This window comes from Bombus vancouverensis, chromosome 14 (genome assembly GCF_051014615.1).
Source record: "Bombus vancouverensis nearcticus chromosome 14, iyBomVanc1_principal, whole genome shotgun sequence".
NCBI lineage: Eukaryota > Metazoa > Arthropoda > Insecta > Hymenoptera > Apidae > Bombus > Bombus vancouverensis.
The window spans coordinates 841,468-865,322 of record NC_134924.1 but is presented as its reverse complement, the minus strand read 5'-3'; the positions used below and the strand labels follow the sequence as shown (position 1 = coordinate 865,322).

Genomic DNA, 23,855 nt, shown 5'->3' with positions numbered 1-23,855 from the left:
TGCACTGTAAGATACTCTTTACACAATATATAACTTTATTTTATAACTCCATTCGCTAAGAAACATTGTGTAACTGAGCTTAAAAAAGAAGCTATGTTTATAACGAATCTTTATAAAAAAAAATTATACATTTTAAAACGTAAAATAATTTAATCTTTTAAAATATAAAATTTATAACAATTTTCTAAATAATCTCGTAAACATTTATAAAATTGTACGTACGAAAATATACTCTTACAAGAAAACATTACATAAAGAAGGTTTCATATTTCTTTGCTTTCAATAAAAAACGATAAATAATATTCTACGTATTTATTTAAAAAACAATGAATAAAAGCTGCATTTAACTTTACCAAATATATAAAATTCTCGAAGTACATATCTTTTTACAAGTTTTACGCGTTAAAAAATTTACACAATTCTGAGCATCTTACAAATTACAATCATGTTTAACAATCTCTGTGTTCTTTTTTATTGTACGAAATACTACAACGATACGTCCTGGGCAGTCCTAGGGATAAATAAATTCGTAATTGACATAATCATTTTGCCATTCTGAAGCCTGCTCAGATTTAGATATGTAAAGAGAATGTACCGAACAGTAGTCACATAAGGATCGTTTAGTTTACGAATTAAAGAGTACCTATATTGTTTCATAGGTAACCGGAGAAATTTGAGCCTAATTTTATTTAACTTTAAATTTAGGTATATCCAAATAACAAGTAATCTTTAGTTTAGCAGTCTTTACACACATTCTTTTGTTTATGAAATTGACAACAAAAGCTAACAATAATGATAACACATTATGCAAGTACATGAAGGTTAAAAAGTGGAGCCTCATGAGTGTAGTCAAAAATAATAAGGCTAGCTTCTCTCTAAAGTAATTTCTTTTTCTGCTTATTAGTAAAAGTATGAAACTTTTTATTCACTATGATTAATACAATGTGTTTATATTAAAACATTTTTTTCTTCTCCTCCGTTTAAGTGAAAATACCAACAGATGAAATACGCGGTTGATAAATTTTGTCTCTTTTCTTTAGAGCGCCTGCAAACTTAACGTTCACATTCATGTATTCTTACAGCAATGGGATAGATGTCATTTAGGTCCATAGCGAAAATAAATAAAAGAAAATCTTCTTAAGCTAGTAGATAGCAGATTAGTTTTGTATTGTATACTTGTTAACTAGCCAGTGCATCTTGTATATATCCTGACTCTCTCATTAACCTTCCTGTCTATTTAGCACACTTTGCCACGCATTCTAAGGCATGAACTTTCTAGTGAGCTGGATAAAAGAGAGCATAGACCAGTGTGCCAGGTACTTTATGTGTTAACATTTTTCACTGTTGTAGCTAGATACAATATAATATTAGAAAGTATATTACTATTGTATTTAAAAAACTGTTCTTCCCTGCTCTTGATCTTACATTTTATTAAGATCCTTATTCCTCAGACCATAACTATAAAATCGTTTGCAAAACGTTCTGTATTAGAAAGCAAAAAATAAATTGAACTTCTTGAGTGGCTATGTCTGCATATACTAAATAATAAGTTAAGCCATCACACGAATAACTCTTACAAAATTTTTTCTTTATATAGAGTGAATAGTTTGTTATACAAAGATATTTTTAACAATATTTAATATTCCTTTGATTATTCTTATTGTAAAAACATTTAATAGAGAAACGAATAACTGCTAATTATTAAAAATATATTTAAAGTATACACACACACACAAATACTACTACAAATTTAAATAATTAAATTTCAGAGTACTCCAAATACTTATAATATTCATACAATACGTACTTCGATAATACCATAAGCCTTAGCGTTATTCGTGGATGGCTTAATAAGGATTCTGATATTACAACACATGCATACTGTTATTTGTATAGAACGCAGATTATAAATTTCTTTACTATGATCCACGTTTATACAAAACCCTACACGCACACCCATACTGTGCCAAGTTAGGGAGCCAGGTGTATGCACATCTGATACCACACTGGCTAAAGCACATGACGTTATTTGTTACTTTAATCAATGTTTAATTTTATCATTCGCCATATTTTTACTCATTATATTTCCATATTTTCCTCATTATATATCATTAGGTTCATTCTATCATACATCCGTCAACCTGTCATTGCATGCTGTATTGGTTGTACATATTCAGATAGTAAACTAACATAACACAAATTAAACCAAAAATTTTGCAGCCCTATGGTAATTTAGTTATTAAACAACAGAATATACTCTTGCAATTAACTTAACTTCCATAAGTTGCTTTATGACACTGAACACTATACTTGAACAAAGTGCTTGTTTTACTTTCAAAATAAAAACTTATCATCTAAGAGACATTACTATAAAAAGAAGCTATGCAAAAGTGCACATTTGTACACGTAATACAAAATAAACTATCATGACAATTGACTTACGCCTTTATCTTACATACGCGACCTTAAAAAAAAGGAGTAAAGAATGTACGTGAATAATTCTAAGAGAACATAATTCTAAAAAATAATGTACCATAGGGACACACTATTTTCGAGCTCCTCAGATAATAATAATTTCAATATTTTCAGCATATAAGTAATAATACAAAACAATACAAAATTGTAACAAGTGTTTCGTTCCAGTATGCAATCGAATAATTTAAGTGAAAGATCTAATGAAAAATTTATAAAGGGGTACCGATGTACATATCCAGGCACATGTACCCATTTTGTATCTGTATAATTTTGCTTTTTCCAACAATCAAATTTAATACTCTGACATTTGAATATTTATCCCTGTATACAAAACTAAAGTTGTTTAGCACATTTTAGCACTAAATTTAGAATACACAATTTTTATTAGTCTTTCTCCCTGTAGAACACAATGTTCATTCCTAAATGTCGTTTTTTTAGTTATCACAAATTATTGTTCCTCGTATTTATTATGGTTTGAAACATTAACGGAGCTCAGATGCTTTCAATATTTTGTATCAATGCAATTATAACTTTTTAATTACACATTCACGATGCCCGAACGTTGGGTCGCACTGAAAACAGGCTGCGTTTTCGGTAACTTTTCTTTGTTGGTATATGCTTTCATATCAAAGTAAACCACTTTCTACCCATGAGGTCATTCAAAAAAAATATATATATACCAATTGGGTTTGTGAACATTATTCTGTAAGGTAAAGAGCAGGACTATGGGTTTGGAGGAGGTGTAGTTGGTGTTGTATGCGAAGAGGGTGATGCACTGGCAACCATTGTTGGACTGGCTGGCTGTTGTAATGGCAGGAACGCTGATCCCAAGCTAGGTTTTAACTGGAATGCTACACACGGCTTTGGGCAATAGTCTAGTTTGCTCAAGTCTATCATGGGTCGCCTATACATACAAATATAATTGTTTCAATAATGCTAATATGTTAATATCCTTAAATAAAGAAGGGATGTAAATTTCAACTAACTAAACTTCAACCTTAGTGAACTTAAGTTATTTTTACGGACAATACGAATATTATACATATTTAATTTGATGTAAGACATAAAATCTGATAGGAGTTACAAATTAATTATCATAATAGATTTTCTATAAATTATCCTAATTTAAAAAAAAAAAACGTGCATGACAATTACCTGGCATCCTCTACAAATTTGAGATTGACTTTCTCACAGCCATCAGGTGGTTCTCTTGCAAGGAACCTATTAATGTGAGGAGAGGTGCCAAGGCGCCCTTCTCTATCTTGTTCGGGGGTTGAGCCACGACTTCCACCTTAAAGATAAATTAGAACATCAGAATTAATAACCATATAAAAACAGTAAGCAAACAACATTGTATATATCAATTGAAAAGTAAATATCTTTAATCCATGCTCTTAATAACTAAATTATATAATTCATGTATTTATAAAGTCATTCATATAAAAAATAAAAAATAATATAAATGTGTAATAGCTTTGTACACTAAAACTACACTTCATTCCACTTTATTAACAGTAACATATCTGGATAGATTTGCGAAAGTTGTATAGATATTTTATATGATACTTGTGTATATATAATGTTAAGATTTAAGATACAATAGTCTCTGTGTGGAAATTATGTATTAAACATAATCGCTACAAAATTAATACATAACTTAATAAATCTAAAAATTACATATATGACCAATTATCATGCAATAACATACTTCAAATATCATAGTGCTTTAATAATTATTTTTAAACAAGAACAGTTAAGAAAAATATTGATTAAAAAGAAAATATATATATAATCCTATATAAAACAGAATACTACATGCAAGCATCAATGCAATAATAAGAAATACATTTTATTAAAGATAGATTCGTTTACCATATAATGTCATAATGTATTGTGAACATTTAATTTGGCATTATTATTCTATGAAAACACATCAAATTTTTGATCAGTACAAAACATTAATTAATTGTGTAAAATCAGAAAATAATTCCAGGTGTAATATTAATGGTAACTGATTTTGGCATTCTATAAAATATATATAACTCATGCATATACTTCAGACTTAAAATATTGTGTACGTATATATGTATATGTATATGTCGGGTTTATATTAGAATTAGAGTTAGGGGCGTGAAACGAATCTTCGTTCGGATTACACGTTGTCGTTATGCAATAGAGAAGACATTGACTAGTGCAAATACGATTATTATAGAATTAGACAAGTAACCGTGGTAATTGGATACTCGAGAAACTAATGACAATGATCCTAGGTTCAATAACGGATCCGCGGTCAACGGGATGATGGATGAACATGCTCACAATATCTAAGTCGGACTCTTTGTTAAAACGTGGAATATCCACCGAGCGTACAGACACAAAGTAACTCGCTAATACGACCTCACGAGAGAATGACTTTCTGTCACGATGATGCTGCGGAGGAAAGCTATGATGTCTAAGGACACGAGATCATCGGATTCGTCGAGGATAGCCTTCGTTCAGAAGGCGAGGGAAATTGGCATTGCTGCTAATTGGTCAATCTCCATATCGGTGGTTAGAAAAAGATGCTAGCCGCCCTCGAGGGAAAGTTGCTGGTGGGAGACGCCGTTAGTTGAAAAATAGGTCTCTCCTATCTTCCCGTAGTTGGGACAAAGACTGTTTGTCTGTTTGAAGGACTTTAGGTAACTAGATCTTAGTGTTTATAACGGCCCTCGGGCTAGCTGATCACGTACTATAGAGACGCGTCGGCATCTGGTAACCATCATACCCGAAGAATAGGATCTGCGTGTGGCGAGCCATGGGACAGAAGCCGTTGGAATGTTTACTGTCGCGTGCCGCTACAAATATTTCTTTTAAGGAGAGCTAGAGAATTACTCCGTACCTTTGTTAGACAAAGCGTTCATCCCGTGACCGTGGTTACGTTCGGCGACTGGCTGTCGCCTCGAGCCCAAGCTCACTATCACAAATCTCGAACAAATACAATCGGGTCGAAAGACGACAATTGTTTAATTACGCCTATGATAGAATCTAGATTACGGTGTTAGGGGATTATCCCGAAGTTCCAAAGGGGAGGCTTCGATGTCCTTTCATCTCCGACATATACATATTTACGAAATAGTAAAAAATTTATAGATAGACGTATGAAATGTCAGTAACTATTTGAACAAGGGCATTCAAAAAAAAAAAAAAGAGAAAAGAAAAAAGAAAAAACAAACATATTTGATTAAAAGGGATTTCATGAAAAATAAAGAGAATGTTTCCGCAAATATGCGCCAACCTTGTAAGAGATCGCTAGGCGGACGGGACGCATCCATAAGACCAGGAATCAGCGGAGACTCAGAATTCCTAGATGGAGGGCCTGTCTCAACAGGCACACACCATAGTTAGTCTGTTATTTATAGTGTTACCACTAACCAGAAATACTTCACACATACATATATGTCATCTCATTTAAAAAACAAAAACATGTAACTCTTTTTATATCTTTTAAATTACGAAAACACACTACTAGTATTATGAATACTAATAACAAACATCGCATATAATTATTAATCTGGTGGTGTTAAAGTTAACGTTCGGATTAGGTTCCTATAATTTTCAACATAAAACTTATAAAGTTCATATATATTTTCTAAAAACATTGACAACTACTTCATATATCTAAACACTATTAAATAATATGAAACAAAACATAAACTTACCTGAAGAATAAGAACTGGAGGGAAGGTCAGTAGCTGGCGTTTGTGTGTTCACACTACGAGTAGCCCTTAATAGGTCTGCTAATGGCGCACGATGACCTTCCGGTGTAATTTGTTCACGATACCGTGCATACTACAAGAATAATTAAATTATTGTAAATAAGTTATATACTGTCATAAGGAATTATGTTTATACATCATCATAAATATAAATAAACACGTGCTTTATCTTCCACTGGATGATCAGGGTCACTAGGGTTAGCTGCAGATTTGAGAACCAATCCTTCAATTTCTTGATTTAATCCTTCAATAGAAGAACGCATTGGAGGCCTCATTGGTTTCACAGGGATATTCATAGGACTTGCCTTTGTACTCAAACCAAATTGATTGTCTAGATATAATAATAAAATGTCAATCAATTCTAGAAACAAAGAGATTTGTTATGTAGAAATTTATTCTTAAATGAACTTACGTATAGACGTTTGTGAAGCAATACTGGGTAAAACTGTGTGATCTGCAGGAAAAGCTGGTGGTGGTCCACCTGGCATTATAAGTCCAAATGCTGCTGTTCGTTCTCTACTGCTGGTACCTTCTTTACCTGAACGTTGCAACCTATGTTATACATCTTTTGTTAGAACACATAGGTAAATGTCTTAGTAGTATGTTGTATGCAAATTACAATATGACATTTAAAACTCATCATTATTGTAAAATTTGTCATTATTATTTAGAAGATAAAAATAGAATAATTTCAATGATCTATACATACCGATGCCTAAAATACTTTTCTAGTTTTTCATCTGTAGTAGTTTGTTCTGTAGGATGACGGGTGTGTAATTTTCTTGGTTCATTGGACCATTCTTCTGTCTATAAAAACATAATTTTAATAGTTTGTAAATTATGCTGGCATGAAACACACAGAATGTTATTACATTGTACAATAGAGTAAAATATTTATAAAACTAGAACAATCAAACATACAAATACACATATTTAAAATACAATAAAATTTACCTGTGTAGATTTATCAACCAATAGAAGACTAGAATGAATGTAATACGAATCACGAGGCCATTGTCCTTTCAAATAGATTGTATCTAGTGATGCTGTCCTTCGAATATTTTGGTTTCCACTTAAACTTTCGCTGCATCTTCCACTTAATGTTTTTGATTTTGCTGTTTATAGAAAAGATGTTAGATAAACATAACTTTTACAGTTAGAAGAAATCAAAGGTATATCACTGTTGTGTAAACATAAACCAGAACCGGACTATCAACAGTGTATTCGGTTACTGGATAAAATAAACAAAAATAAAAGCAAAATTTAAATAATGCAATAATAGGGTACAGGAGGAATGAGTTTTTTAACTGTTTATTGTGGAACCGATCTAAAGCTATGTATTCGGTTACCGAATCGATCAATTTGAAGAATTATAAATTTATGATAAAAAGAAAAAAAGGAGATTAATTTGCTTTTTAATCGTTATCACATGTTAATGACTGTATTATATATATAACTTAATATACCATATTTGTATATATATAACAAAACATTCATCATTGCTCAGTTCATCAATACATATCATTACTCATTAGACACAATTAAAATCATAATGCACAATTTACATTTACAAATATATTACATTGTTTTATAACTGTAAATCAATATAAAATTCAACGTGCTAATTTATAATTAACGAATGTGTAATTTAGAAAACGTTTAAAAATCATTGAATATTCTAGGATTATCATAAAAAATGATTACAGATTTAAGAAACATATATCAGAATCAAGATAATATAAATTTCTTCGTCACAATTACAATATTTACAACCGATTGTACGTATGACACGTACCTGACACGAACAAATTGTACCGAATCTCGTAAAAATAACATTAAAAATTGTTGCAATTAAGAAAAACAGAACAATACACTTGCAAATAGACGATCGATGAAAAATTGATGCATGGTACAATGACACAATAAACATTTATGTGTTGTAACATTGAAATAAAAGGAAACAAGAAATAAAAAGTATTGGTTTAATTGAGGGGGAATACATAGTTGAGAGGATATGAAAAACATAAAATGACAGACATAACAAAGTGTAGCGAGAGATAACAGTGTATAGTAAGTACGTGAGGATGTGGAGCAGTGAGCGTAAATACCTTTGTAAGAGAGGGAACCGGGGCTTCGTTGTCCCGAGGAAGAAGTCTCCGGCGAGATGCGGGCCCGCCACGCACTCGCGTTTGTTGGCGATACAGTGGGACTGTTGCTGTTGCTCTTCCTGAGACTGCTGCCTTGCCGGCCTTGTCGTAGCAGCGAGCTTACGGGTAGAGTCGCGCGCATTGGGCCTTGCTTCGATGTCGAGCATGGCGAGGACTTTCGCATTCGCTGTGATCCCGACATTTTGTCATATAGGCAGCTGGCACTCAGGCCGTCGATGCTGGTGTATCTGATGGTACACTGTATTTCGAATATGTTCTGCTAAGGACGGGGCGCCGCGGGCACCGTTCAGGGCACGAGGCCTCCGAGCACCCGCGACTTTGTCGCGCACACGCGGCGACAGCAGCGGTAGTGCCGACAGTACCGAAGACAGATTTTCAGAATCGTTTTACAATCTTCGGCTAATCGGTGGCGGGCGAGATCTCATCAACGATAGTAGCAGTAACGACGACAATGGCGCGACGAATTCACTAGCAACTACGACAGGAGCGGTGGTAGCGGCGGCGCGACGACAATGCCCTACGCGTCTTGTCATTTGCAATGTTCTGCTGCTGCCTCGGCACGCACGTCACGTGATCGCCCGTCCCGGCTGGTCATTGGTGCAACGCTAGCCCGTGGAGCGTCGTACTACGCTCACCCGTGGGGGCCGCGTTCCATTCACTACCACCGTAGCACCGTACCTAGCGTCCTATCGTTATCTCACTCTAACCTTCTTTGAGTCTCTCTGTCTTATTCGCGCTTGTGCAGTGGCACTCAAATTCGCCCTTTCCTCGATTGCTTTGATCTCTCGTCCAAAATCTTATTTACCGGTTGTTCTTGATATCCACGAATCACTTGTCTTTTAACTAACGTCGATTACCCTACCAATCCACCAAGAAATAGACACTAATCGTTTTATATTCGTCTATTTTACCAAGAAATCACCTCTGAATCAAAATGATGTTTTGGTGTTCATGTACGACGTGCGCAACTCTGCTTATATACACCTGCACGACACACGTACAGACTAGTATGTAGCGTTTTACGTTTCACGTTATGTACGTAATGGAGGAGCACAAGCCGATGAATAGCGTGTGTGAATAACTTTCGTGTACGGAGCACGTACTAGCACAGGCGTAGTATCCAAGCTTACGTTTTTCAGCTACGGCGCGTGCACGCTACATTCATTCGATACTCTCGCTAGGAGAAATCTCGAGATATAATCGTTTCAATTCGTTACTATCGAACCGATATTTACGCGCGAGCTTGATTTCAATGTTATTGATAATACCAAATTTTTATGATCTCTCTGGCTATAGAAATCTTATTTAAGTTACTTTTATAATGTCTTTTGTACAAAATTTTCGAGGGCAAACGAGATACTTTTCCTGTTGAATGATTCCGTATCTTCTATACAATTTTTTATAAAAATTAATGAGATAGAGAATATTGGTGCGTTAAAATTATTCTTCATTTTTAACAGTTGAATTTAAAAAATTATATTTCTTATGAATTAAGTTCGTATATTTATTTACAATATATTATACATTATACTATGCAGTTTCATTACATTGTTTTTTTAAGTGTTACTATTGATAACATATGACTAGATTAAATAATATCCAAGATTCCAAAACTATTAAACATCAGTCAAAACTTTTAGTATATTATTAAATGCGAAAATAAAAAGTAAATATTTTAAACATATTTTGACCTGGCATAAGGCTTCTTTCATGTGTTGCATCTGTAAATGTGAAAATAAAGGTAAAGCAAATGTGTATATGTATGTGCAGGCATTAACTTGTATATATTATTTATGTCTTGCACTTAAAACACAATAAGAACTATAAAATTATTATTTTGATATTTAACTTAGAAAGACAATAAAATTATGATTTAAATATATGTATAAGCATATTGAATCTATGATCCAACTTAAACTATTAAGCTTTAAGTCACTTGTCATATGTTGTCAGCATAAAAGTATTAAAACTAAAATTTTATGTTGTAACATGTATTTGCATGGAAATTTGTTTAATAAAGGCACTGCCATGCTTTTCGCTAAAGGCTAATGACATAATGTACTTATAATTAATTAGACCCTTCTATATGTATAAATATTCATACATATAAAATATGTATGCATATGTATACAATTTTTGTAAATAATGCTGAATCACTCTGCAAAATAGTTTTAGGAATGCTGTACATCAATTCCAAAAATAATTATGTCAAATTATAATATCTTATAATTCACAAAGAAATCTTGTATTATGATAGTATGCTAATGCTAATTGCAAAACAAAAAATATATTTAAATAATAATAAAAGAGTAAATATTTTGTACATTTTATGTATGCACCAATTGTTGGAAATTATGTACTTTGATTAACAGAATCTTAAAGCATTATTAAGGAAAACAGAATTACAAAATGATGTGAAAAATACAAGTATAATGATCAAATTGACAAACATGAAATAGTGAAATGTTATACATAATACAAATATTTATCTGTTATAACAATATTATTATTATATTAATTATACTAGTTTGTTTCTTAGTAACTGAACACAACGCTGACGTGTTTTAATTCATACATCAGTCCATCTTAGTCTATACATGTTATTACGTCTTTCTTTACTTATTAATAGTGACGAAAAGGACTGCAAAATATTAAACATAATAAATACGATATGAGCTAAAATAAGGTTAAATTTTAAGCTTTAAAGATTTTAAGCAAATAAGACTTCATGAACTTTTAGCTAAATCTTTTCTTTAGCATTTTTCTATCACTTTAATCACTTTTATTACAAATTTATTCAAAGTTCAAAATTTTAAGTACTGTTCAAATATTTTTGTGAATAAAAAATTGTGTTGTGATATAAAAAAAATAGATACGCCAATTATTTGTAACAAGTATAATATCATGAAAGTGATATCATTTATAAATGTGTAAATTATTGCTAGTAATAATAGCAATAGCAATAATTTACATATATATAAATAAATTATATATATTCATAATTTTATATTTTATACAAAATTTAAGATAAGTTTATACAAATAAAATATATTGTTTCAATTTTTAATAATACTGGAAAAATATTGGCATGCATCTTAATTTCTTTTTATTTTCTTATCTACTTATAATACACTAATTATTTCTTATATGGATTCATAAAAAAACCATGTATTTCTAAATTAAAAGTTTTAATGAGTATGTAAATCAGAGTAGGAAATGCTTTGAATGATAATAAAAACTAAATGGATTGTAATGTTCATTGAGAATAATTAATAAATCTGTATAAAATAAATGAGTTAAATACTGTGTTAAACATACTAAATGTAACTGGTTCAAAATAATTTTTCATAATGATATTGCCTTTAAGACATTTTCATACAAAGCACTTACATATTTTTAAGTATAAAAGAATAACATGTAAATACTTTTCATTAATTTAATATTCACAAAATAAGATTTTACTCTTATTACAACAAACTAGAATGCCATAAAAAAAGACATATAGAATGTAAGACGGATTCAGTGGAAATGAAAGAAATATCATTTATAAATAAAAAAAAAAAAAGAAATTAACGGGAAAGTTCCTTTGGTAAATTATATAAAAATATTTTTCAAATTTTTATCGAAGAAAATATTGGATATTAATTTTATTACACACTTTGATCTTATGATAAGCGTCGTCTTTGTTACTTGCTAAAAATAATTACAAAGTCATTTTTCACTAGTTGGGAAATTATTAGTTTTTGTTATTTTTCATTCAACACTAATGGCATTAATAAATATAAATGATCTGCTTTTTTAAACAGAATCAAATATAGGAGATAAAAGATGTCTATTCAAAAATTTCTATAATATCTCAAGTCTTGTGAATAAGCAGAATTCTTTCGTTTAATGTTTAAATTACTTTGCCGTAAATAAAATTCTTTAAATATTAATTTCAATAACCTACTATTACATTTATACACATACATTTCTATGAAATAAATGGACTCTAATGATAACTGTTATGAATTTAGACTATGGCAGTGTAAAATATGTATTACAATATATCTCAACATCAATTAAGGTAAACATCAAAAACTAAAAAAAAAAAGAATCACATCTATTACTTTTTAGTTTAAAAAATTAAATTAGTAAACATGACACAAAACACTATAAATTGCATTATGCTAATCAAGTCTGTTTTATTCTAGGAAAACAACTTCCGTTGTAAAATCTAAAATAGAAATAAATTAATATTATTTTATACGAGTATTACACACATAGATTGATATGTAACACTTATATTATTAAATATCACCTATATATACATATATATATATATAAATATATTTATACATATATATATATATATATTTTTTATATCAAAGAAATTATTTTGATTGATCCAACTCTGTAACTTTAAAAAACAGTAGATGAAAAACTTAAGAAATGTAAACATTAAACTGATACATAAAATTATTAAAAAAAAAGTCTCTTAGAGAAGCAAATAATTTAAGCTATATTAAATATATATTTGGTATATGTCTGCGATGGATGAATTAGTTTTGTTGGACATACAACAAATTTGATACTTGAAACTCAACTGTTTTTACCAGTATCTATATTTCTTTATACAATCATTTCCCAAGTCTACAACTACTAAGTGATTGTCAGGTAGTACCGCAATACCTGAAGGACGTCGTAGTTTTGAACTATGCGAATCAATTTCAGTTAAAATATTACCTCCTCCTAACTTTAAAACTTGAATTATACTGCGACCTTTATCGGTGCGAGTTCCAAGTATTCTGCCTTCTGCATCAACAGCAAGGCCTCCATAAGTACCTCTTCCTGCAACATGCGATAGGTGTCAAATATGACAGTTAATTCATAAGAATGACATAGAATTATAATTTACCTTTGCCTTCTGAATAAATTTCCTCAGAAAAGTCTCCTTTAGCGGAAAATACTTGTATACGACTATCAGCAACTACAATTTCACCGTTAGGTCCAACAGTTACAGAAGTAATCAATTTGAATGTACTTCTTTTTCCAACCTATTAAATAATATTTAAAAAAATATGTATATATAGTATTGAGTATAATAAACACAGAGAAACATTAAAAGTAATAACGAATTTAAAGAACTAAATACTATCTAACCTGAAAGAGAATTTTGCCATCAGAATCAAATACAAAAACACAACTTTGACCATTATCTGCAACAAGTATATGACCATAACTTCTATCTACTGCAACATCAATGGGTTCCTACAGAACAAAATTAATAATATGATGAATAATTAAACAAGCAGCAGACTTCATAAAATACTTTAAAAATAGACAATACTAACTTGAAATGCATTATGGGAAAAAGATTTAATAGTGTCTCCTAGAGAACTCATTTCAGTTACTTTTCTCGTTCTCCAATTGACAACAACAATACCTTGTTGAGAAATACCAATTCCTGTACAACTACGTCCTTCAAGACCTTCGTTAGTTATATGCCTTTGAAACTCCAAATCACAATTGAGTACCTAAAAAATGTAACATTATCTATAATACAACTAGGATATTTATCATTCTAAATACATTATAACTTTAAATATACCTTTATACGTGAATTCCCAGTGTCTAAAATATATATCATGCCATCATCATCAACAGCAACTGCAACTGGTTGATGAAATTCGTCTTTCCCAATTCCTCGTCTTCCATATATTTTAATAGGTTCATTATGTTCAGTTGCATCAAAAAATAAAGGATAATCTTTAATAGGTCGCTCGAAAACTGACAACTTTAAGATATAGCGGCTTGCAGATGGGGGTCGGAACAATACTTCGTATGTACCATTTTCTAAATCTATAATTTCAGTATCAATATTGGAACTTTGGTTTTCTGAATGGATACTATCTGCTAAGGTTAATTCTGCAGCAATAAGATCTCCTCCAACATTTCTAGGATGTCCATGATAGTCAATAGTTTCTACTATTACAGCTGCTTGTAGTTTCGCTATGGCGGGGTCTTTTAACCGGGCTCTGCATAAGCCTGTTATAAAATATAAGTTACTGCTATAAGTAATAATTCTTTCTCATGAACTGTAAGTTAAAAATATAAAGCAATAACGCTTGCATAATAATTAATAACAAGTTTGAAGCAGGTACTTTACTGTATTATCAATCCTCAGGGTACCTGGCAATGTTGTACTAGAACGTACTCTTCCCAAGTTATTAAGAGCTTCCTCTAATTGAGAAAGAGCATTATTGTGATTAAATTCAAAAGTTATAAAAGCATTTTCTTTAGGTTCACTAAGTGCTGATGCCGCATCGAGTTGGTCAGATAAACTACCAATTCTTTGTGTAATATTTCGAACTTCAACCTTTAAGAATTATACACATCTTTATTATGTATGCAACATGGACTTAATAATGATACTATACCTGATATTGTAAGCCTTCACATTCTCGTTGCACTTTATTTTTTTCAGCTTCTATCAGAGCATGTTGTTCCTCTAACACATGTTTCTTATCTCTTGCAGCAGCAGTAACAGCTGCTTGTAATTCTGAACGTCTCCTTTCAATTTTTGATATAATTTCAGCAAATTCAGTATCTACAGCACTCAAACACCTCTCTGTTGAAGCTTCCAAACGTTGTAATTCTGTATTCACAGAATCTTGAGCTTGTGTTAACTAGAACAAGCAAAATACTATTTATAAATACAATAATATTCTATGGTTAATAAATCTCAATTCGTGAGAAAGATATATTATTACCTTGGATATACATTCATTAGCTTTATAGAGCAAGATCTCAGACATCCTCTTTATTGCAATACTAAATGGTATGATAGTATGTTCAGTACATCCTGGAGATGTTCCTGCATGATTACCACCTGTACATACTGTACAAAACACTGTATCACATGTTTCACAAAATAACAATTCTTGATTTATGTGGACTGAACATTTTGGAATAACCTGCAATATCAATGAAAATTTTACATAATATGCTCAGTAACATATAAAGCGAAGTTATATAAAAAATATTGTTTCAAACCTCCCGTCTTTGTCTGGACATGAGATCAAGTAATTGATTCACTAGGAAACTAGGTGGTAAAGCAGCTACTCCACCACGAGGAATTGTTATTAATTCTCTGCAAATAGGACATCGAAAGGCACCGGTCTCGCGAGTCTGAGACGCAGCAATTCTTGTTAAGCAATGTAAACATACCTGTAAGTATGAACAAACTAATATACTATCTCATTACATTAAAAGCTTACTATTTAATAAATATAAATGATATTAATACAACATTTACCGTGTGTGAACATGGTAATAATTTGGGAGTATGTTCTCCACCATCATAAACACAAAGACATGTGCCGCATGTTAAAAAACTTTCATTAAAATCTTCATAGTTTATACTAACTGTTTCCACGAGCATAGAGCTCATACTAACCATCCTCTCCCCTAGCCGTGTCCTGCAAAAAATTAAATATTTTTATTTACTTTATAGTAAATAAAAAAGCTTGTCCTTATAAAGAAATTTCAGATGCAATTTTAATATTTAAAATATATTTGAATAAAACATTATTCTTTATATACATATGTGATCTTGAAAAATATAAAGAAGATTAATAATATTATTGAAGAATACTGATTTATTCATTCATTAATATATCAGGCATTACAAATAATAAGAAATATGGGATATTATCGCTACAATGTATTTAAATATAAAAAGTTATTTAAATAATATAATAAATTCATATATATAAAGCAACTTTTTATATATATATAACAATTGATTTCAATACATGATACATATTTAAATGTTATGACAGTATCACTTTCTATCTGTTTATAATTCCTTAAAAATAAAAATTATATAGGGTGTCGGAAAAGTTTACCGATTTATCAATCGTGATCAAGTAGTGCATTTTGACATTCGCAGTCCGCTTTGGTCTTTTGACCATAGCAAGTGATTAAGTATAAAAGGAATTCCGTAATATCGAGAGTATTAAAACAAATTATTCGTAAAAACATTTGTTTAATAATAAACTCACTGTATAGCTAAACGCAGTGCCTCCATAATGGAGTTAGCCCTGTCGTTGCTTTAAGAAATATATACATCCGTTACATTACACACGTTTTAGCGGGGTGTTGGTGCACGCTTAGAATATACTTCTTTTTTCTTATATAAATTTTTATTACCAGATGAACAGAACAACACAAACAGGTTCGTCAAATAACTTTCGTGTAAATCGCATCTTTTAATTCCACCATGCTAGCGACTTTAAATATCAAAATATGTGCACATATCAACAACAAAATATCGTGTTTTCAAGTGGTATCAAAGTAAGGAACTTTCTACGTGTAATTTTTTTTTATATCTACAATATTCTCAGGCAAAATGACACGATGCATTGTTCTTTGCTTTTTTAATTAGTATCTATTGCTTCGAATAAAACGCACGTTCGCGCAAAATGTTATCAATAAACATGACACTTCTTTCACAATTTCTTCATCGCAAAGGAGCCACAGGGTACAAAGCATATGCCGATGGGAACTCTTTGTCTATCTTTCTTTCGAAATACCTATTGTCCTCAAGATGGGAATTGTTACTAAGATGAATCTTTGTATTCTGAACAACTTGTTACAAATGTAATTTGTGAATGATATTAAAAACCAACTGCAAAGAACAATCTTGAACTCAACAATGTTGAAGTTTAAACTTATTTTTACTTCACTTTTGAAATTGTTTATTTTTGCAAATATTTGATGTCATTTTGAATGTTTGCCCTATTGTACGTCACTATCACTCGCAATATATTTGCCGAATCACATACGTGCCTAGTCCGTTCAAATGGCAGTAATAATACTGTCGAAATTCGTTGGTGTTCTGTCGCATTTTTCCAAACAAATACAAACACGGACAACAACGAACCGCATCAGCTGCGGAGCGCAGCGACTCACGTTTTACAGCTGCGCACGTTCTCGCCTGCATCCACAGCCGGCAGCACTACCAGGGACGAAATAATACGTATACTATGCGGGTGCCCGCGGCTACGGCCTACCAACATGTCGTTTCTTTCTTTCGTCGTTTATGTTTCTGCGAGAATTCCTTCGGCCGATATACCACCATCTTCGTGAGACGTTTAAAAACTATAATTTCAAACGATTCGACGAAACGAATCGTATCACGATTTTCAACGATTTTCTGTTTATAGCTGAATTGAATAGATAAATGGATTTTTACGAAGAATTTTTGTCGCGAATACTAGTGAATAGATAACACTGACAAATGCTTCATTTTTCGTGGGTGAATTTTTTAATACATTATAATCTACTTGGAACGATTAAGCGTAGCGTTTATGATGCACAAAATAGAAGTTGTTTTGTTCTGAAATAATATTCAATTCGAAGAGTTTGTTATACGCGTCATACGTCCCTGAGTATTGGCGTACCATCAAGCGTTTGCCACGAGAGCGAGAAGAAATATATAGGAGAAAGCGATGATAAAGAAAGAGAGATACACGCGTCTGCTGAAGGGTAAAGAGACGCACAACACCAACGGCGATACAAAGACGGAGAAATGCCTGGTATGCTTGTGCGAGGTACACGGCCACATAGATGGCTGAATTGTCTACTGCGCAGTCGCCCATTAAAAGGTGTAGCGTCTGATGTGTGTATGCTTTGCTTACTTACATGCACTTGCTACAGCCGGCCTCTCGGACAGCTGTGTGTTTCCTATAGTCACGAATTTCATGTTTTCAGAAACTCTCATCTATATGCAGCATTACATTCACCTTATAATATATTTAGAACCTGTTTCTTAAATTTTCACGATTTCAGTCATATGATAACTTCATCTGATTAAAAACTTCTTTTATTGAAAAATAAAATTTATTAAATGAGAGTCAGAAACTAAAACGGTAAAAAGGTAGATAAATTTTATCGTTCAAGTTCATTTGTATCGTTCTATTAATTTTTACGAAGAGGCTAAGAAAAATAAAATACGAAGAGAAGATATTTATGTAAGTTTGTTTCTTGAAAATTTTCTCATTTTACATCTTACAAAGATTGTCAACTTGTTTAAAACCAAAAATTAATATATATCATGTAGCGTTTCAAAAAGGACCATATTTTTATTTTACCATTTTTATCAACCCCTAAAATGCGAGTGACATACTATAATAGATACACATAAATTCTATAAAATTTTATTGTAGATGTTTACGCGTCTCTTAAGAAAGTTCGTCACATACTTACATGAATGGACAGCAGCTCATGAAGCTTCCTTTGATAAACTCAGATAAGTTATTTTTATACAAGCAATGTATTGGCGCGATATATTATTTATGGCGTCCTAAGGATCTTACACAGGCGTGATATGCACACTAATAAAGCACCATGATATAGCGATTCAAGTACGGCAGGATCTTCAATATCGTACGACTGTTTACAACAGCATTTCCTAGCAAGCTATATTCAAATGTTTAGTGTCTGATTTTTTATCACGAATAGAAGGTGCCGAGACATAATAAAACATTTATATATCCTTTTTAGTTTCAAAAGAATTGTACGATGTCAGGAGTTAAAGACGTGCACATTGATATCGATAAACATATGCGTTTGCAGATTTTATTTAATACTCGTTCTCACACTTTGTAAATGTAAACAATGAAATCGATGAATATAGATATAAATGCATCTCCGATACATGTCACGAGCCGAAACTGATTAGTGTCCAGTCACTTTTTGGCTAATAACGAATAGGCAACGTGACATAATAATTTTTATTAGTGTATCAACCTTCATCAATTTTCTGGTCAATGAATATCGCAATTTCGACAATCGTTTTGCGTATATACAAACTTTTGTCTTGTACACACTCGATACTTTAGCATTCGATTATTAAATTATCTTGTTAACAATGTCCGAACGGTTTGCAGTTGCTACAGAGCTTTTACGTGGCTAATTAATAAAAATGTCAGATCAACATTCATTATTTTTTCCCACTACAAACACCGAAGGTTTTGCCACTCTTAACACAATCCCCCGTGTACAGTTTCCATCGCGGTCATATTTCTTCTCTGCAAACTACTAGAATGACGTTCTTAAGACGAAAGACAAGGATGGCGATATCGATTTCAGACAATGTACGTTAAGCTCCAGCAGGTGGCACGGCCACCGGTCCTCGTCTTTCACGGCACTCTGTTTTTCTCACAAAATCACACGGACAGGCACAGGCAATGAGAAATTCGCGAGACACGAGAAACAGGGGATGAAAGCACACCCTCGAAACTGTCCTTGCTTGATGGCGCGTGCGCTCCGTGATTTAGGTCATACGTTTCATTACAGATAAACGCTAGTTATAGTACACGGTCCAGGGTTTTCTTTCTCACTCTATTAAATTATCATTGTTTTTCATCGAATTTCCTAACAAAATTATTGCATTTATTTTATTTATTTATTTATTTATTATTTAATTATTGCACTTATTTTAGGTCCGATGCATCTCGAGTATTGGCAATCTGTCATAGATTACACATGCTTTGTAAACATTGGCGAGGTCGGGGTAGCAGTGCGCATCCTTGGCCTCGATGTTGGCAATCTTTGAATAAGTGCTACCAGTGGTGTAGCCAGAGGGGTTTATAAAGGTATTGTGATCTCTGTTAGATTATAATCGCAAAGAACCTTTATTACTTCAATTAATTATGTTCTTACTTGATTAAATAATATCAATAAAACATTTTATATGTCGGTTATAAATGAAATGCATAATAATTTTGAATCTTATGCATATTTGAAATTTCCAAGGATGTACTACTACGTGCAGCATCCTTCTTAGTCCTGAAACGATTTTCGATGCACACAATTCGGACATGCGCCATTGAATTCAGGTTATTCGACGCTTGACCGAAATTGAGATTGAAGATTTCTTACTGCATTCTAATATCAAGAATACCTTTTATTCTTTCGCTCTCTACAATCATCGGTCACACAATTTTTACGCGGAAATAAATTTCTAACTTTAATAAAGCTTTATCACTTCGTTTTCAAGGATTGAATATGCGTAAGTTCAAGATCTTTATTTTAATTCCTTAAAATTTAGCGAGTGCATGACCTTCTAAAGGAAGACTATACTTGTAATAGTGTGAAATAGAATAATAAAATATGAAACAAAAGTATGTATTACAAATCAAGATTTAAGATTTATCTTATAAGATTTATCCGGTATTTACGTATTAGATATGTATTGAGTGTCTATAATTAATTCTAACTGTGCTTATAACAAATCATGTATTTTCCCGTATAAATGTTATAGGCTTCCTAAATGTTCTATCTAATTCAACGAATTAGGTACGTGTGACATTAATTTGTGCATACGAGCCGCAAAATTAGTGTCATCTTAAAGTGCATTTGCATAAGCGTAGGACGCACTGCAGCGTATATACTTAACATAAATTACAGCTATCATGCAATGTGAAAAACATACAAGAAATGCAAATAGTATATTGGAAATGAAATTGAATAAAAGGAACAGAGCAACTGCTCGGTAAATTGTTACTTTGCTAACGCACGAATGCGATGTCTTCGTTTATTAAGACGGGGCACGTTTGTTTAGTCTCTCGCCCAGATTACGGTTTTGTTTTAAAAGTTCTTGGACTACCCTTCTTGCGTTAACATTTTCTCCTCTTATAAGTAACATTAAAGAAAGATATCACATTTATAATTAATTAAATGATTTATTTCATAGTTGTATTCTTTGAGAAATCACAAAGTGCAAAGGTGTACATAATCCACCATGTAACATTCATTTAATTGTAATTTAATTAGATTCAATCATCTCCCTATCTAATTCTTATTTTCTATGTGATCTTTGATCCAATCAATATAACTGTAGACACGGGTGAAGACATCCGGTCGACCTCTTGCACATGGTATTCCCCAGGATACAACTCCAATTTGTTCATTGTCGGCAACTAAGGGGCCACCGGAATCACCCTGTTTGAAAATAAATAATTCAATATATATAGTTTATTAGAAAAAAAGAGAGAACAATATCTCATCCTTAACTATAATAATAGAATAAACTAATGTTTGCATGCTGCAAATATATATAAGTATATTGATAAGTGTGCATCATATTGTAAATCATAATACTAACGTAAGAGCTTGATACTTCATTTATTGACACAAACATTCGATCTAACTAACAACAAGAAGGTTGGAATTTCCTCCGCGTACTTCGAGCAATTCTTTTCGAACTAGGTGAGAGAAACTTAATAGTAGCTTAAATGTTCGTTGTTACACTCTCGACGACACGGTTTTCGCGACAAATAAGAAAAAAAAGTGCTGCTTTAATTGAGGGATCCTTTGACATGAAAGGGCTCTCTTCTCGAGTACTAGACGTAATGCACTTACGTGACAAGCGCCTTCACCTCTCTTGTTAAGTGTGCAGATATTGTCGTTGGTGACACGGAAGCTGGCGTTTAAACATTGTTTTTGATCGATTACACTTAGCTGTATGTAATATAGATCGTTCGGCGTTTGTCCGGGATACTTTAATCATTTGTACGTAATTGGTACCGCATTCACAATCATTCAAGTATAATGAAAAAAAAATTAACGAATATAATTGTTTTGATAAAAGAAAGATGCTAAAATTATAATTCACAATAGTTGGTACTTACGCTAGTAGTTCCCCAACCAGATAATACAGCGGGATAATCTATTTTGCCGAAGTTTTCATTAGGTAACGCGATGGGCTTCACTTTGTCTCCGAAAACGATATCCTTGTCCACTTTGATCAGTCCGATATCATTTCTAATCAATATAGAACTGTATTTTGGATGGCTAATTATTTTTTCAGATTGATATACGTCGCCACCTTTGTTTAAAGTATTGGAACCTAACACGACAGCTATGGACGTATCGTTGAAACTAAAACGATAGGTTGTAGGTATAAGCAGTGAAAGAGAAAGGTATCTAGTTTTTTCTGCAGAAATTAAATTAATATCTACCTTGATAAACAATGAGCAGCTGTTAGTACCCATCTCTCGTTCAGTACAGATCCTCCGCAAAAATGACGATTTTTGTAACGTAATGAGGCTTGATACGGATATTGTCCGTCCTCTGCTACAGAACCGCCGACGATTTTTGGAACTTCATTTATACTTGCGCCTATATTTAATAATCTTATATAGTAATACATCTCACTAGTTTTTAAATTTAATTTACAGTTTCAAGCCGTTGTATTTTGAAAGTTCAATTACGAATAAATGATAATTTTTCTAAATAGAATTATTACCTGATGCTTCAAGTATTGCTATAATGGCGAAGATATAAAGAAACAAAAACATTTTAAGACACTTGTTTTTTTGTTGTTGTAACGAATAAGCTATCAATCTGGTATACTGGACACATTTCAGGAGTATTTATACCAAGTATGTTTTTAATGACCGTGGGAATTAAAGACACACCTGGCCAGTATTTAAATTTAGGTCAGATATTACCTACAAAAAAAGCTTATTCGAATGTATCTCACGTATGTTGCGATAAAACCGAAGAAAACTCGTGACCGACCGGGTACCGCTACCACTTAAGAGGAGAACAGTCATAAACTAGCAATTCTAGTCAAAATCTATTCTTTTATCTCTCGATAGGGGTTTTCCGACCATGAGTCAACATAGGAAAATATTTGTAATAGGTGACATTTCTATCTTATTTTTGTCTTGTTTCACTTTCACCAATCTTATTTTTGTTTTATATTCAGCTCCTTTAAGAATTACAAATGAAATAGCTTTTAAAGTATATTTTAATTTGTTTACTTTTATGAGATGAAATTTTAGTTCATTAGAAGTTAAGATATATTTTCTTCTTTAACGATATCGCGCCTGCTCCACTATATTCTTTAAAGAGTTAAAAGATGGCAACAAATCAGTTTACAACTTGTAGTAACGATTACATATTTGGTTTGCCCGATTCATGTTTCTTTGTCGATCAGTGACTCAAAGAGGATTATCCGAGAGCCTTATTAAACGAGCGCGCAGGACAATTTAAAAAGGCATAAAGCTGCACAATTTATTCCATTATGACATGACTCACCCTGATTATGTTCCATTCAAGACGGTGGCTGGGTGATTGGCCTCATTCAAATTGTATGGTAGTGGTAAAGGTCTAATTCTGTCGTCATACACGAACGCACTGTGTACTCAAATTAAATTCATATTGCTTTTAAATACCGCTATATTACATTGGAGCAATAATGCCCATAGAGGCGCATACGTAAACAGAAACTATTTCATTTCTAATAACTTGAGTGGAGATGTACATATGATTTCAGATGATTTACTTCGATGATTTCAGCTATTAGGTGTGGTTTAAAAAGATGTTGGATGAGTTGTGAAATGGATAAGGAGTAAGGATGTTTTAACGCAATGGAATATGAGAACATGAGAATAAAGAGAAT

At 32.1% G+C, this 23,855-nt stretch overlaps 2 protein-coding genes and 1 long non-coding RNA gene across 7 annotated transcripts; 1 reads left to right on the top strand and 2 right to left on the bottom strand.

The window, feature by feature from the left end:
• Positions 1-297: 297 nt before the first annotated feature.
• On the bottom strand, positions 298-9,550 carry LOC117158162 (protein FAM117B). Of its 2 annotated transcripts, XM_033336800.2 has the most exons (9): positions 8,339-9,550; positions 7,185-7,345; positions 6,940-7,037; positions 6,643-6,782; positions 6,395-6,561; positions 6,174-6,303; positions 5,750-5,830; positions 3,631-3,766; positions 298-3,379 (listed from the first exon to the last, which is right to left on the bottom strand). In XM_033336800.2, the coding sequence occupies exons 1-9, from the start codon at positions 8,577-8,579 to the stop codon at positions 3,199-3,201; spliced, it is 1,335 nt and encodes a 444-aa protein (XP_033192691.1). In that variant the 5' UTR covers positions 8,580-9,550; the 3' UTR covers positions 298-3,198. The 2 variants fall into 2 exon arrangements, with proteins under 2 accessions (XP_033192691.1, XP_033192692.1); XM_033336801.2 differs by lacking the exon at positions 5,750-5,830 and having other exon boundaries at positions 8,339-9,548.
• A 3,434-nt stretch (positions 9,551-12,984) lies between these two features.
• On the bottom strand, positions 12,985-22,924 carry LOC117158166 (tripartite motif-containing protein 2). Of its 4 annotated transcripts, XM_033336811.2 has the most exons (15): positions 22,695-22,924; positions 22,408-22,567; positions 22,078-22,327; positions 21,809-21,946; positions 21,255-21,388; positions 15,696-15,861; positions 15,434-15,607; positions 15,151-15,354; positions 14,818-15,066; positions 14,570-14,756; positions 13,989-14,425; positions 13,732-13,914; positions 13,541-13,648; positions 13,296-13,434; positions 12,985-13,228 (listed from the first exon to the last, which is right to left on the bottom strand). In XM_033336811.2, exons 1-15 carry the CDS (start codon positions 22,744-22,746, stop codon positions 12,990-12,992), a joined length of 2,820 nt encoding a protein of 939 aa, XP_033192702.1. In that variant the 5' UTR covers positions 22,747-22,924; the 3' UTR covers positions 12,985-12,989. The 4 variants fall into 4 exon arrangements, with proteins under 4 accessions (XP_033192702.1, XP_033192700.1, XP_033192697.1 ...); XM_033336809.2 differs by lacking the exons at positions 21,255-21,388; positions 21,809-21,946; positions 22,078-22,327; positions 22,408-22,567; positions 22,695-22,924 and adding an exon at positions 18,650-19,640 and having other exon boundaries at positions 15,696-15,858; XM_033336806.2 differs by lacking the exons at positions 21,255-21,388; positions 21,809-21,946; positions 22,078-22,327; positions 22,408-22,567; positions 22,695-22,924 and adding an exon at positions 17,354-17,594 and having other exon boundaries at positions 15,696-15,858.
• On the top strand, positions 17,906-23,835 carry LOC117158167 (uncharacterized). The gene is made up of 3 exons (XR_013060096.1): positions 17,906-17,979; positions 19,888-20,040; positions 23,753-23,835. It is a non-coding gene; the product is annotated as an uncharacterized LOC117158167 (long non-coding RNA).
• The last annotated feature ends 20 nt before the right edge of the window (positions 23,836-23,855 follow it).